The following is a 12,240-nucleotide window of genomic DNA, read 5'->3' on the forward strand; positions in this document are numbered from 1 at the left end:
TTGTTTGTTCTCATTTCAAGGGTCTACTAATCTGAGTGTTATACCTCCATTATTATATCAAACTATACAGTTGTGCTCTATTGTTCATAGAGTTTTCAAATAGCTTATTATTTCTGAAGCAGCTGGCCAGTCCTTCAGATAAAATGCTTGTCTGAAATCCTGCTATCAAGTCAAGCATTCAAATTAAGGCATACTAGGGAGAATGATTGACCATCCATTTCCAAAATTATAAGCCTTGGGAAACCCTATATACAGTATAGCACACTTAGACTAGCAAATATGGCATCAAGAGAGAGCTTTGTTACTGGAAATCATACAGAAGAGGAACATTTGTAAACAGACACTACTAACTGGAGTGAGGACTGCGAGAATCATGAGTTTCAGAAAACTGGAGATAGTTAAGGAAGAAATGGAACACATAAATATTGATGTTCTAGCATTAGCAAAATAAAATGGGTTGGCATGAGATATTTCTAATCAGATAACAATGTAATCTACTATATTGGAAATGAAAAGCTAAGTAAAAATGGGGTTGCATTCATAGTTAAAAAGACCCAGGCTTTCACCCACCTTTCTTCACTCACTTCCTGTGACATGCCGGATGTCCTCCGTGGAGGTGACAAAAGCAGAACACCAATCTTTTTTTTTTCAGTGTGTCTGGAGTTTATTGACAGCGTGAGTGGGTACAGGGAAGCTGCTGACAGTGGGGGTCAGGGCTTGGCATCTGCCCCTGGAGGGGCAGCAGTGTGGCAGTTGGCTGGTGAGAACAGAGAAGTGAGGCCTGTGCTCCCTTGAGCAATTCTCCAGGAAGGCTGGACCCTGAATCTACTTGAAAGTGTGGCTCTCAGCTCCTCCACGCCCAAAGCCTTTGGGCCCAAACATGGCTGCATAGCAGGGGTGTTTACAGTAGGGCTTGCCCTCATGCTCGGCATGGCCCCCAGAGGTCAGCGTCTTTCCGCATTTCTCACACTTGAGGCAGGGCCGGTGCCAGTCCTTGCCCAGGGATGTCACCCGCTCGGCGAAATATACCTCCTTGTCGCACTTCGGGCACTTGGGCATAGCTGCACTCATCGAGGCTGCAGGCGCAGGGACAGGACAGCGCGGGGTGTGGGTCCTGCCGGGTGCGCGCCTAGAACACCAATCTTACTGTGGCTTAAATCCGTTATGGTAGTTCAGAGACCACACAGAACCATTATTAGTGAAGACAAAAGGATATGATTCAGATTAATAGCAAGATAAAGTCAGTCAGAACAGCTGAAATGTGCTAGCAGCCTTGAGTCTTGTGGCTTTAGACCGGTGTTACAAAGCTCTCAGCTCCACCATTTATGGCTCTCAGGGTTTTCAGTCTTCCAACAAACTTTGCAAAGTGTCTTAGGTCTTGTTCCATAGGGTAGAAGTCCCAAAGTTCTCTCTACCTAATTAATGTCATGTCTCTAGATCTCCACTTTGGCCACAGCGGCTACTGGAGGTCTAGCTGGTGTAAGAATCTGAAAAAAAAAAAAAGAAAAAGAAAAAAAGAAAGAATCTGTGATCTAGAAAACACACAGTACTTGCCTGCATCTCCTTTCCTGATGGTGAGATTCTCCAGATCTACCACTGAATCTGCTCAGTTCAATCGTGAGACTAGCTTATTCCCTTCTGGATAGGCTAACACTCACTACTAGCACATTCCCACCCGATCTGTATGGCCAAGTAAAATTTAATGGACAGGTAAGTCATCTGAACAGTAGACCCTTAACATGACAACATTTGACTATGTTAATTGTAACGAATACTAGTTAACATTGAGAAGAAAATGTATGCCAGAACATTTAATCATGCTCTTGTGAAACGTCTATCTAGACCAAGAAACCATTGTCTGAACAGAGCCAGGAAACACTACATGGTATAAAATAAAGTGTTTGTCATGGTTGTATCCTTTCTTTGTACTTATTCAGTTTGTGTTTTCAAGAAATCCTTCGGAAGCTGGACTTTGTAAAGGAAAAAAAATCACATCAAGATAGGTGGAATACTTTTTATTATAATCTGTGTTAGGCTGATTACACAACTTTGCTTGCTGAAGGGGAGGAGGACTTAAAAGACTTGTTACAGAATATAAAAAACTACAGCCTTCAGTATGGATTGCACTTCAACATCAAGGAGACAAAAATTCTTACCAGTGGTCAGATAGGCAATAGTGTGCTAGATGAAGAAATAATTGTAATTGTTAAAGACTTCAGCTTACTTGTATCGAAAATTAGCACACTCTTTGCTGTCAGTTAGTTAATCAAAAGATGTATTACATTGGGAAAGTGTTTTTGCCTGTGTCCTCTCCAAACTACTAGAGAGCAATGGTAGAAGTTTGAAGACTGAGGTGGGCCTGAATCTTGACATGATTTTTTTCATTCACTTACTATGCATCCAAGATCTAAACATTGAAGAAGGATGACAGATGAAAAATCAATACCTTTGAGGTGTGGTGTTGGAGAAGAGTTCTGACCATCCCATGGACTGCCAAAATAATAAGCAGATATGTTTTGGGGATAGTCCAGTGACAGTGCTCCAAGTATGATGAGGCTTTGCCTTATTTACTTTGTGTATGTCCTTGGTAAAGGACATCATTCTGTGAAAGGTGGAAGGTCAGGGAAAGAGAGGAAGACCCTCAATGAGATGGATTAGCACAGTGACTGCAACAGTGGGCTCACATGTATCAGAGATGAAGAGGATGACAACAGGATAGGACAGGGTTCAAGTCTGTTCTTCGTAGGGTCACTGTGAGTCATAGTTGAACCATTGACATTAAGATCAACAAAAACATGAGCCACAATTTGTTACTATGGTGTCAGTATCGAAGCTTTTGTGGCTTAGGGTAAAGAGTGTGCTGCCAGCCAAAGTTATGAGTTATAAACAGTGTCTGCCTTTGGGATTTACTGCCTCTGAAAAATCACTGGAGGGTCAGCTAAGGGTTGATTCCAACTTGAAGACAAGTAACAATAACATGAGTCAGAATTATCTCTATGGCATGCAACAACAGTAGCACCAAGGTATAGTAAAATGTAGGAATTTATTCTCTCATAGCTTTGGAAGCCAGAAATCTAAAATCAAGGTTTCAGCTGGTCCATACTCCCTTTAAATTTTTTTTTTAACAATTCCTTAGCTGCCAGTTAGGATTGCTATTATTAGCTCTTGACATTCTTTGACTGCTAGTTGGATCAATCCAGTTTCTTTCTCTTTCCTCACATGCCCGTTGCCCTTCTGTTTGTGGATTATATGTGTTTTCAGATATCCCTGTCTTTGTAAAGACCTCAGTCATTGTATTTAGGTTTCACCAGTACAAACACATGCTCTTTTTCTCCTGCACACACAAATAAACACATATGAAATAGTGGGTAAACTGTGTCTTCCAAAGAGATAAGTTGAAGCCCTAATCCCTGATACCAGTAATGTGACATTTTATTTTAACTGAGTTAAAATAAGATCATTCTGGATTGGGTGGACTCCATGAATCATAGTAGACTCAGTTACTCCTAACAACAGCATCAACAGCAATACAAACTCTAAACCAGGGTAATGCAAATTGATAGGGGAAGGTGCAGTAATAGAATGAGTTGCTAACAGGGTCTGATGTCACAAAAAAATATGTGAAATTATCAAAGACTAATATTTCCTTCTTTAAAAAAAATTCCTAGCCTAACATTAAACTTGAAAGTATAACATATTTTTTAGCTTTAAAGTAGCAGTTCATTTATTGAGTTTGGAAGTTTGGTGATAAAAGATCTGTACTTTATTTAATTGCAATAATAGTCTTAATGTTTTTAAAATTATGCATTTTATTTTTACTAAAGGCACATTGATCTGGAAACAAACACACTTCTCATTCTGTTTCATTCCTTACATCGGACATGTCTTAACACTTTTGTGTAATGCTTCTGGTGAAAAGTTTGTGATCCTCTTTTCCATTGCAGTGCGATTGTTCTCTAATCGGATTGGCCTCATCCAAGAATGTATTTCTCAGTCTCCCATGTGCTACAAACAATCAGCCAAGCTTCTGGGCCTTGCTGAGTTGCTGAGGGTAGCAGGTAAGTCTTCTGCGTGATAAACTTGCAGAATTAGATTTCTTTCATCACTTAGGTAAACATCAGAATAAATGTTTAAGTGTGTCAAGAATATTCCTTTTTTTTAAGATTAATCTTTCTGGAAAGATTGACATTTAAAACAAAGTACGCCTGTATCTGGCTCCTGGAATTTTTAAATGAAGACTGTCTTAGACAGGAAGCCACAAAGTGGGTATGAGATTGTTGGTGTTCCATGGTGCTGAGTTGGAACTTAATCATTGCTGATCTGCCAGGAGGTTTTCAGAGGCTGTAAATGGCATGAGAGGAGATTGCCCAGTCTTCTCTCTTGGAGCAGCTGGTAAATTTGAACTATGCCACCAGAAGTCTCTTACAAGATTAAAAATTGAAATCAAAGAAATACCAAGCTTTATGATCCAAGGCCTGGTGCATCCTTGAGAAAATTACAGTCACTTTATAATCCTGGATCTGAAATCTACCTGTGACTCAACTTCTAGGCAAACCTATACATACCTATAAGGTGAATAGTAACATCACACTTGTTGGAAAAATCAACTACAGAAGATCAAAAGATTAGTATTTTTTCCAGGTATGAAACTCAGAAGGAAGGAAGTAACAGGAAAGAAGCTGAAATGTAAATTGGAGACACTGGGAGTGAATAGGAAGAATTTTTACAGTGTGGTGATTGTAATGTCATAAAACAGAACTTGTATAAATTATGGAATGGAATACCCGTTTGTTCTGCAAACTTTCATTCAAGTCTCAATACAAAGTTAAAAATAGACAAAGTAAGAAAGAATGGCGGATGGAAGAAAGGAGAGAAAGGAGGACAATGGTTTTTTGTATCAACAATTTAAAATGAGTCGTTTCTTTAATCTGCCAATAGAATTTTGTAGCAGTTTACCCTATGGAATCCTCCCACAAGTATTCATTTAATGTTAGATAGAGGTACTAATTTTTCCATTAGTTAAAAGAGGAAAACACCAAGGATAAATGTAAATATCCAGCAGAACTAAACAAACAATGACTTCTGGGAGAAAAGGCTTTGAGCACTGTTTGCAGAACAAGGAGCTGTAACTGGGACTGCTGTCACCCTGGGCAGCTTCTCTATCCTGGACCTGTGCTTGGGAAAACTCTCTTCTGTAGACCTTGCTGTTCCATGTGGGGGCCCAGGCACTCTGCCCTTTAACCAGAAGCATATCTAACGTATGGTTTGTGTCCCTGAGTGCCACTTGAAGGTGGGTGCCACTTCCTAGTTTGTTCTTTTCTTTTATTGTGATTTCAACAAAGGTTGGGTTTTCATTCATTCCTTATTGCACAGATTTTTCCTTCCTTCTCCTTAGCCCTCCCCCCACCCCACTTTGTAATGCACCTCTTGTTCCAGATTGTCCATTGCCATGCATGCATATAATCTCTATTGATACATTCCTTTCAGATATTCCTTCACTTCATTTGTTCCAGTGCATTGTTCATTATTTAGCCAATCTTTGCCCATTCTACCCTAACTTCCTCAGGTCAGTCCTATTTTATAACAGTGGTATTATGCAGTACTTATCCTTTTGTGACTGAGATATTTCACTAAAACATAATATCTTCATAGCTTGCTTTAATCATCTGTGGGTGATCTTTCACGTGTTAACAAGGTAGTACTTTTGGGTTATCAGGAAGCTCTGGTGGCTTAGTAGTAAGAAGCTGCACTGCAATCCCAAAGGCACATAGTTTAAGTCCACCACCTGCACTGTGGAAGAAGGATGGGTAGCCTCTTACTGTGCAGTTTACTGCTCTGAAAACCTGCTGGACAATCAGCTGTGGGTCTTGATTACAAATTGCAACAAGAACAACTTCTGTATATGAAAGCCTCTATGAGGATGGCACAGGGCCAGACTGTTTTAATCTGTTGAACATTGGGTTGCTACCTTTGGTTGCATTAAAACCTTCAGACTTATAGCTAGTAATCAGATGCTTCACCACTTACGCTACTCAGATTTATCTTGACATCCTGATGTAGTAAACAGTACTATCAGTGGCAATTTGCAAATTTTAATGGAAGAACAGTCTTCTTCAGTAACACAGGAGCAGCTATCCATAATAGATGCCATTTAGAACTTTTAATAATGTTACTATAATAGCCATTTTAGTTCTAATATTTGGAGCTATTTCTATGTGGTTTCATTGATATTCTCTAAACTTTAAAATGGAGCTTATACTACAACTTTAGGGCAGTAGACAAACAAACTGTAACAGAGGATTTGATAGTAGTACATGGTTTGTATTAACAAATGTTTAAAAAGTAGATAGTCAATGCTAGTTTTTGTTTGCAAAAAGGAAAGGAGCACAAAGCAAGTCACATTTTAAGCTGCATCAAAGTGGTTTTCTGTTGCTATTTTACAAACCACCTAAAATTTTAGTGACAACAATTATTTATTTTTATCTCTAGGCAGTTGTAGTCATGTAATGGCTGAGGAAGATGTCATTAACTAGTAAAGGTTTTTATTACGATATCTGGCACCTGAGCTTAAAAAGCTGAGAGCTGGAATAGCTAGCACTCTTCAAGCTCCTCCATGTGCTTCCTCCTTGAGAGCATTCCATTTTGTGGCCTCAAACAAACCTTGATTTCATAAATGATGGCTCAAGATAACCTGAGCTAGTGATCCAAAGGAAACCTACAAATTTGTATGGACATTTTCTATCAAGTTTTGGTATTTTAGCAGCTACATTTTATTGCATTTTGTTCACAGAGTTGATCATACCCTCATGTTCAAAGGGAATCTTTGTAGATGCCATCTGAGGGCTTGACTGAAGATAGGATCTGCTTCTAGGACAGCTCACTCATATGGCTGTTGGCAGGAGGGCTCGGTTACCCAGAAGTGTTGATGAGAGGCCTCTGTTGTTCCCTTGCATCATGTAACTCTTCAGAAGGTACCTTGGCCTAACATAGCAGTTGGATCCTGTAAAGAGTGATCCTTGAGGGAGCAGGGAGGAGATTGCCAGTGGATTGACTGGAGCACAGAATTAATTATGAGGATGGCAGAAGAACTGGCAGTGTTTCCTTCTGTTTTCATTGGGTCACTGTGAGTCAGAACCCCTAACAAATAGGGCATTCATGCAAATACTTTTTACTACCCTACTGAAAGCAGTCTAGTCTATTATTGATAGTTGTGATACCCAATAAAAATGTGTTTTAGTTTATAAAAATATATTTGGGAAAAAAATTGACCCTTTTTATGAAGATGGTGCCAGTAGTGAAGAAGGAAGCCCCTCCCCCTCCCAAAACTGCAGCCAAAGCAAAGATGTTAAAGGCCAAGAAGGCCAGTCCTGAAGGGCATCCATAGTCACAGAAAAAAGATCTGCACATCATCCACCTTCCGGCAGCCAAAGACACTGAGACTCGGAAGGCAGTGCAAATACCCTGGAAGGGCACCCCCTGGAGAAACAGGCATGACTACTATGCCATCATCAAGTTCCCTCTGACCAAGCCATGAAGAAAATAGAAGATAACAACATGCTGTGTTCATTGTGGATGTCAAGGCCAGCAAGCACCAAATCATACAAGCTGTAAAGAAGCTCTATACTAATGATGTGGTCAAGGTCAACACTTTGAGTAGGCCTGATGGAGAAAAGGCTATTTTCAACTTATGCCTGACTATGATGCCTTGAATATTGCCAACAAAATTGGGATCATCTAAACCTGTGTCCGGCTGGCTAATTCTAAATACACATCATTATCACACTGTTTAAAAAAAACCCCAAACCAAACAAAACCCAAACCATTTATTGCTTACTGACTTGCAAAGTAATAGTGTCTTATTTAATACAGGCAGTTTGTTAATTATATTTGTACAATTAAAGTTATGTAAAGCTTGGAAAATATATTTTTATATACAAGCTTGCTGTGGATTCTTCTGCATAGTTCAGATCCAAATGGATTTTCTCTTTTCTTTAACCTCAGTAATACTAAATCTCCTCTGTGGATTTATAGACAATTATAATTTTGAATTTTCTGACTAGATCAATATTATTTTCTTTGGGAACTGATAATAATTAGTGACCTCTTAGAGGAACCTTGATTCAATAAAGACATAGCAAGATCAGAGTTACTACTGCTTTTTTCTTTTGATCTTTTTTTCTTTATCTTTTTATTTTTGTTGTCTTTTAATCTTTTAAAAACTAGGGTCATTTGGATTTTATTTGAAAGATATTTAATTGGCTGTTTCATCAATTGATGCTGCTGTAATCTTTACATCATTTACATGTTTTTACAGGTGATGACACTGAAGAAAGAAGAGGACAGGTTCTGATTCTTTTAGTAGAGCAAGCCCTCCGTTTCCATGACTACAAGGCAGCGAATATGCATTGTCAGGAGCTGATGGCTACAGGTGAAGAAGCTTTTAAAACTCCTATGTCTTCTTTATATAAGGAATAATTTAAAAGATCTGCTTTAAAGTCAATCGGACTGATTGGTAAACTAGTCACATTTTCTTTATAGGGTTTGAGAAATATTTTATGAGCATGGATTAACTTTTTAGTCCACATAGTTACATATTAATATAAATACTTCTTTCTATTCAAGGGCTCTATTTTGGCTGATTTTTTATGTGCTTCCATTCTCTTTTAGAAACATACTTTCAATTTTAAGAACAATTTTTTATGTAAAATATTCTAGTAACACACAGGTAGTTTGAATCTACAGCTGCTTCAAGGGAGGAAAATGGTCAGGCTCCTCTCGCATGATGTAAACCCTCTGAAAACATGCTGAAGGGTCAGCTTGAGTTAGTTCTGATTCAATAGCAATGTTTTAGTATTTCATATATTTTTATATGAAAGGAAATCTATATTTTTTATGTATTTATAATTTGTTACTGTGTAGTCACTATGGGAGCTCTGGTGTCCTAGTGATAAAGAGTTGTGCTGCCAAATGTAAAGGCATGTGGTTCAGATCCACCAGCTGCTACAATGACAAAAGATGAGCAATTCCTCCCATGTAATTTACATTCCTTGGAAACCTGCTGGAGGGTCACCTATGAGTCGGTCAGACTTGAGGGCACATAACAACATTTAGTCCATTCCACTCCCCCACCCCTTCAGGTTACACAACACTTTTGAAAGTACTATTGAGAAATTGAGTAATTCAGGAGCCTAAAATTTTGCATTTGAAATTTAAATTTGGCTTTCTAGGAATTTTTATTTTATTATCAAATAATTTCTTTCACATTTCCAGCTGAGTAACAATAGTCTTATCGTGGATTCCTATTATATGACATACTTTCTGTAACTGGGCTTCGGTTTATGGAAGCCCACACACGTCTTTCTACCTACGGTGCATACTTAGTACTGAGTAGTTTAAGCTTCACTTCATGATGACTCAGGGAACTTTCAGTCATAAGTCATAAAGTAGGTGCATTTTAACATACGTATTTGTCTTTACCTTTAGTTAGTTACTGTTGCTGTAACAGAAATAGCAGAAGTGGACAGCTTTAACAGAAATTTATTCTGCATTGTTTAGGAGGCAAAAGTGAAAACTTGAGGTGACAAACTCTGTGGGAAGGCCCTCCCCCCTACATATTGGAAGACAGTCCTTGTTTCCTTTACCTCTGTGGGCTTCTTGTTTCCTAGCTACCTCCATGGCTTCTGGCCTTCCCCAACATCAAAGAACTTGATTTTACAGGAGTCTAGGAAAGACTCATTCCACTCCTGGTGATTTATTTCTTCGTGCTGATACCGAGCCCCCTCTCAAAAAGTATTATAGGCCACACCCTAGGTGGTGGTTGTTTTAGGTGCCTTCAAGTAAACTCTGACTCATAGCAAACCTGTAAACAACAGGTTTGAACTTTGGCATGTCTCACACCATCCTTGTGATCTCTGTCGTTGTAGGGCCCATTGTGGTAATCACTTTGTCACGCCATCTCCTGAGGGTCTTCCTTTCTTTCCTTCTTGAGGTTCTGAGCCTCTGTCTCTCTCAACCTGATGTCCTAAGTGAACCTAGGTGAACTCTCCTTATGCCTGATTAGGAGTGTGATGGGATTGTTGCGTTCCGTCCTTGAATCTCTTCTGATTAGTTAGTTTAAAAGATCATGAGAAGTCATTTCCTAGCTTCCATGTTATATTATTGTATACATGTATTTGAGGGGACACAGTTTAATCCATTTCAATGTAATGTTTATGTACTACATAAAAATTGTTTGTTATATGTAAAAATAATTTTGAAACTGGAAAAAATAAAACTTAATCTTCTTTACCACAGCATTAGAAAATGAGTTTCATGAAAGAGCTCTGTGTTATAATATTAACCAATGATGTACTATTATGTTTTTATCTAAGATTATATTAATCTAATACAATTTTATATGTTCATGCTTTGTATTAAGTTTACTCATATAGAGGTGATCCCTGAGTTACTTTTTATTTTATATACTTAGGAAAATTATTCTGGAATGAGGCTTTTGTTCTTGGGTTTAAGGAAAACTTTATGGTACTTGAAATCCCTTCAAATAAAATGAAAGCATATTTTAAGAATTACAAGTGTAAAAAATGTATAAGGAAAAAACCTCCACTCCAAGTCAGGGGTTGCTGTTTTGTTTTTTGACACTGTTCTTGAGCCTTTATCTTTTATAAACTGTGTGATTCTATGTAAGTTACTATAAAGTGCTTTTAAAAATACATTATTTAATCCTTTAATTTTCCCAGTGTGGTAGGCGATATCTTTATTCTTTTGCAATTCAAGACATTTTTCTCAAATTCACACGAGTGACAAAGCATAAGAACACGTCAAAGCTCTCCTGGTAAATTTAAATATAAAGCTTTCAGTTCATTATCAAATCTGATGAGAATATTTATAGTTCTTTTCTCTGGTGCCCTAGTGGGCAAGTTATAGCACTACTAACCCAAAAGGCAGCGTTCAAATCACCAGTTTCTGTGTGACAGAAAAGTGGACCTCTCCTTCCATGTGATTTACAGCAAAACTTCCTGGTGCATCAGCAATGAGTTGGTTTGACTTGATGATGATGAAGTGTTTTTATTATCAGCCAAGAATTTCATGCACTTTTTGGGAAAAATGTATCTGGAGTAACAGTTAACTGAGTAAAAAACCAACCTAATCTCTTTCTGTCTTAAATTATTGTGCTTTTCAGTTTGTGTGATAAGGTTCTATGCATCAATTAGTAATTCGGATTTTGTTTTGGGAACCCAGCACCTGACCAGAAATGCATGTGATTAGTCATCTTAGATTTTCAGATTTCCTTCTTTTGGAAATGAGTACTATTTTTAAATATTTATTTTCTTTTACAATTTTTCAGGTTTTTCTAAAAGTTGGAATGTTTGTAGCCAATTAGGACAATCTGAAGGGTATCAAGATATAGCTACTCGTCAGGAGCTCTTGGCTTTTGCTTTGACCCACTGCCCTCCTACCAGCATTGAACGCCTTTTAGCAGGTAGCAGCTCTCTACACACAGAAGTAAGTGATCTCAGCAAAATAATTTCAGAACTTCATTTTGTTAAGTGTGTGGATATATTTTTATACAGTAATGATAATTTTAATTTATAAAAGAAAAATAGTCTATCAATATGAAAATGAATTATATACTATTATTGGTTTTCTTACTATGAAGAAAACATAGAGGGTAAGTTTGAGGAAAATAAGAAGAAATAATCAGGGAAAATATTATTGAACATTAGTATAGACAATATAAAACATAAGAAATGGTGATGTGCATTATGCTGAGTGAACTAATTCATTCCCACAAAGACAAATAATTGTTTTAAACCATTTTTGTAGAATGAGTATAAGGATCTAGGGAGGGGGGGAGGTGGAAGCAGAGGGATGAGGATGTGCAGGGTGAGAGGGGATTAATCATGGAGTTGTACAATTTGATGAGTAGGGGAGGTGAGGAAAATTGGAAGAATATATTCTGGAAAACAATGTATTTGGATTTTGTAAATAAACTAGTGTAATAGTAAAAAAATGCTCAGGTAAAATATGGTTGGAATATATGAGTTATGTTTTTGTTGTTATTATGTAGTATCAAATTGGAACCAACTCATAGCTAAACATAAGGTGGGTTTTCAGATGCTGTAAATTAAATGGGAGAAGATTGCCTGTCTTTCTCCTTAAGAACAGCTGATGGATTTGAACCACCTGCATTTGAGTTTGCAGCACAGCTCTCTTTCTGCTGTTGTTGTTGTTGTTATGTGC

At 37.8% G+C, this 12,240-nt stretch overlaps 2 protein-coding genes across 2 annotated transcripts in view; one reads left to right on the plus strand and one right to left on the minus strand.

Annotated features, from left to right (window-relative positions):
* Positions 1-12,240, plus strand: part of NBAS (neuroblastoma amplified sequence) — a 611,780-nt gene that overhangs the window by 290,281 nt on the left and 309,259 nt on the right. The window contains exons 32-34 of the mRNA XM_006880668.1: positions 3,945-4,058; positions 8,315-8,428; positions 11,345-11,502. Of these exons, the coding sequence (XP_006880730.1) occupies positions 3,945-4,058; positions 8,315-8,428; positions 11,345-11,502 (386 nt within the window). The remainder of the gene's footprint in view (positions 1-3,944; positions 4,059-8,314; positions 8,429-11,344; positions 11,503-12,240) is intronic.
* Positions 826-1,059, minus strand: LOC102869099 (cysteine-rich protein 1-like). Its single transcript, XM_006880667.1, has one exon. The coding sequence runs from the start codon at positions 1,057-1,059 to the stop codon at positions 826-828; it is 234 nt and encodes a 77-aa protein (XP_006880729.1).

The sequence above is a fragment of the Elephantulus edwardii genome, unplaced genomic scaffold (genome assembly GCF_000299155.1).
Source record: "Elephantulus edwardii isolate Elephantulus edwardi_28Jun2011 unplaced genomic scaffold, EleEdw1.0 scaffold00009, whole genome shotgun sequence".
NCBI lineage: Eukaryota > Metazoa > Chordata > Mammalia > Macroscelidea > Macroscelididae > Elephantulus > Elephantulus edwardii.

Excerpts from the sequence above, each read along its gene's own strand:
- LOC102869099 (XM_006880667.1), bottom strand. The coding sequence starts at position 1,059 with ATGCCCAAGTGCCCGAAGTGCGACAAGGAGGTATATTTCGCCGAGCGG.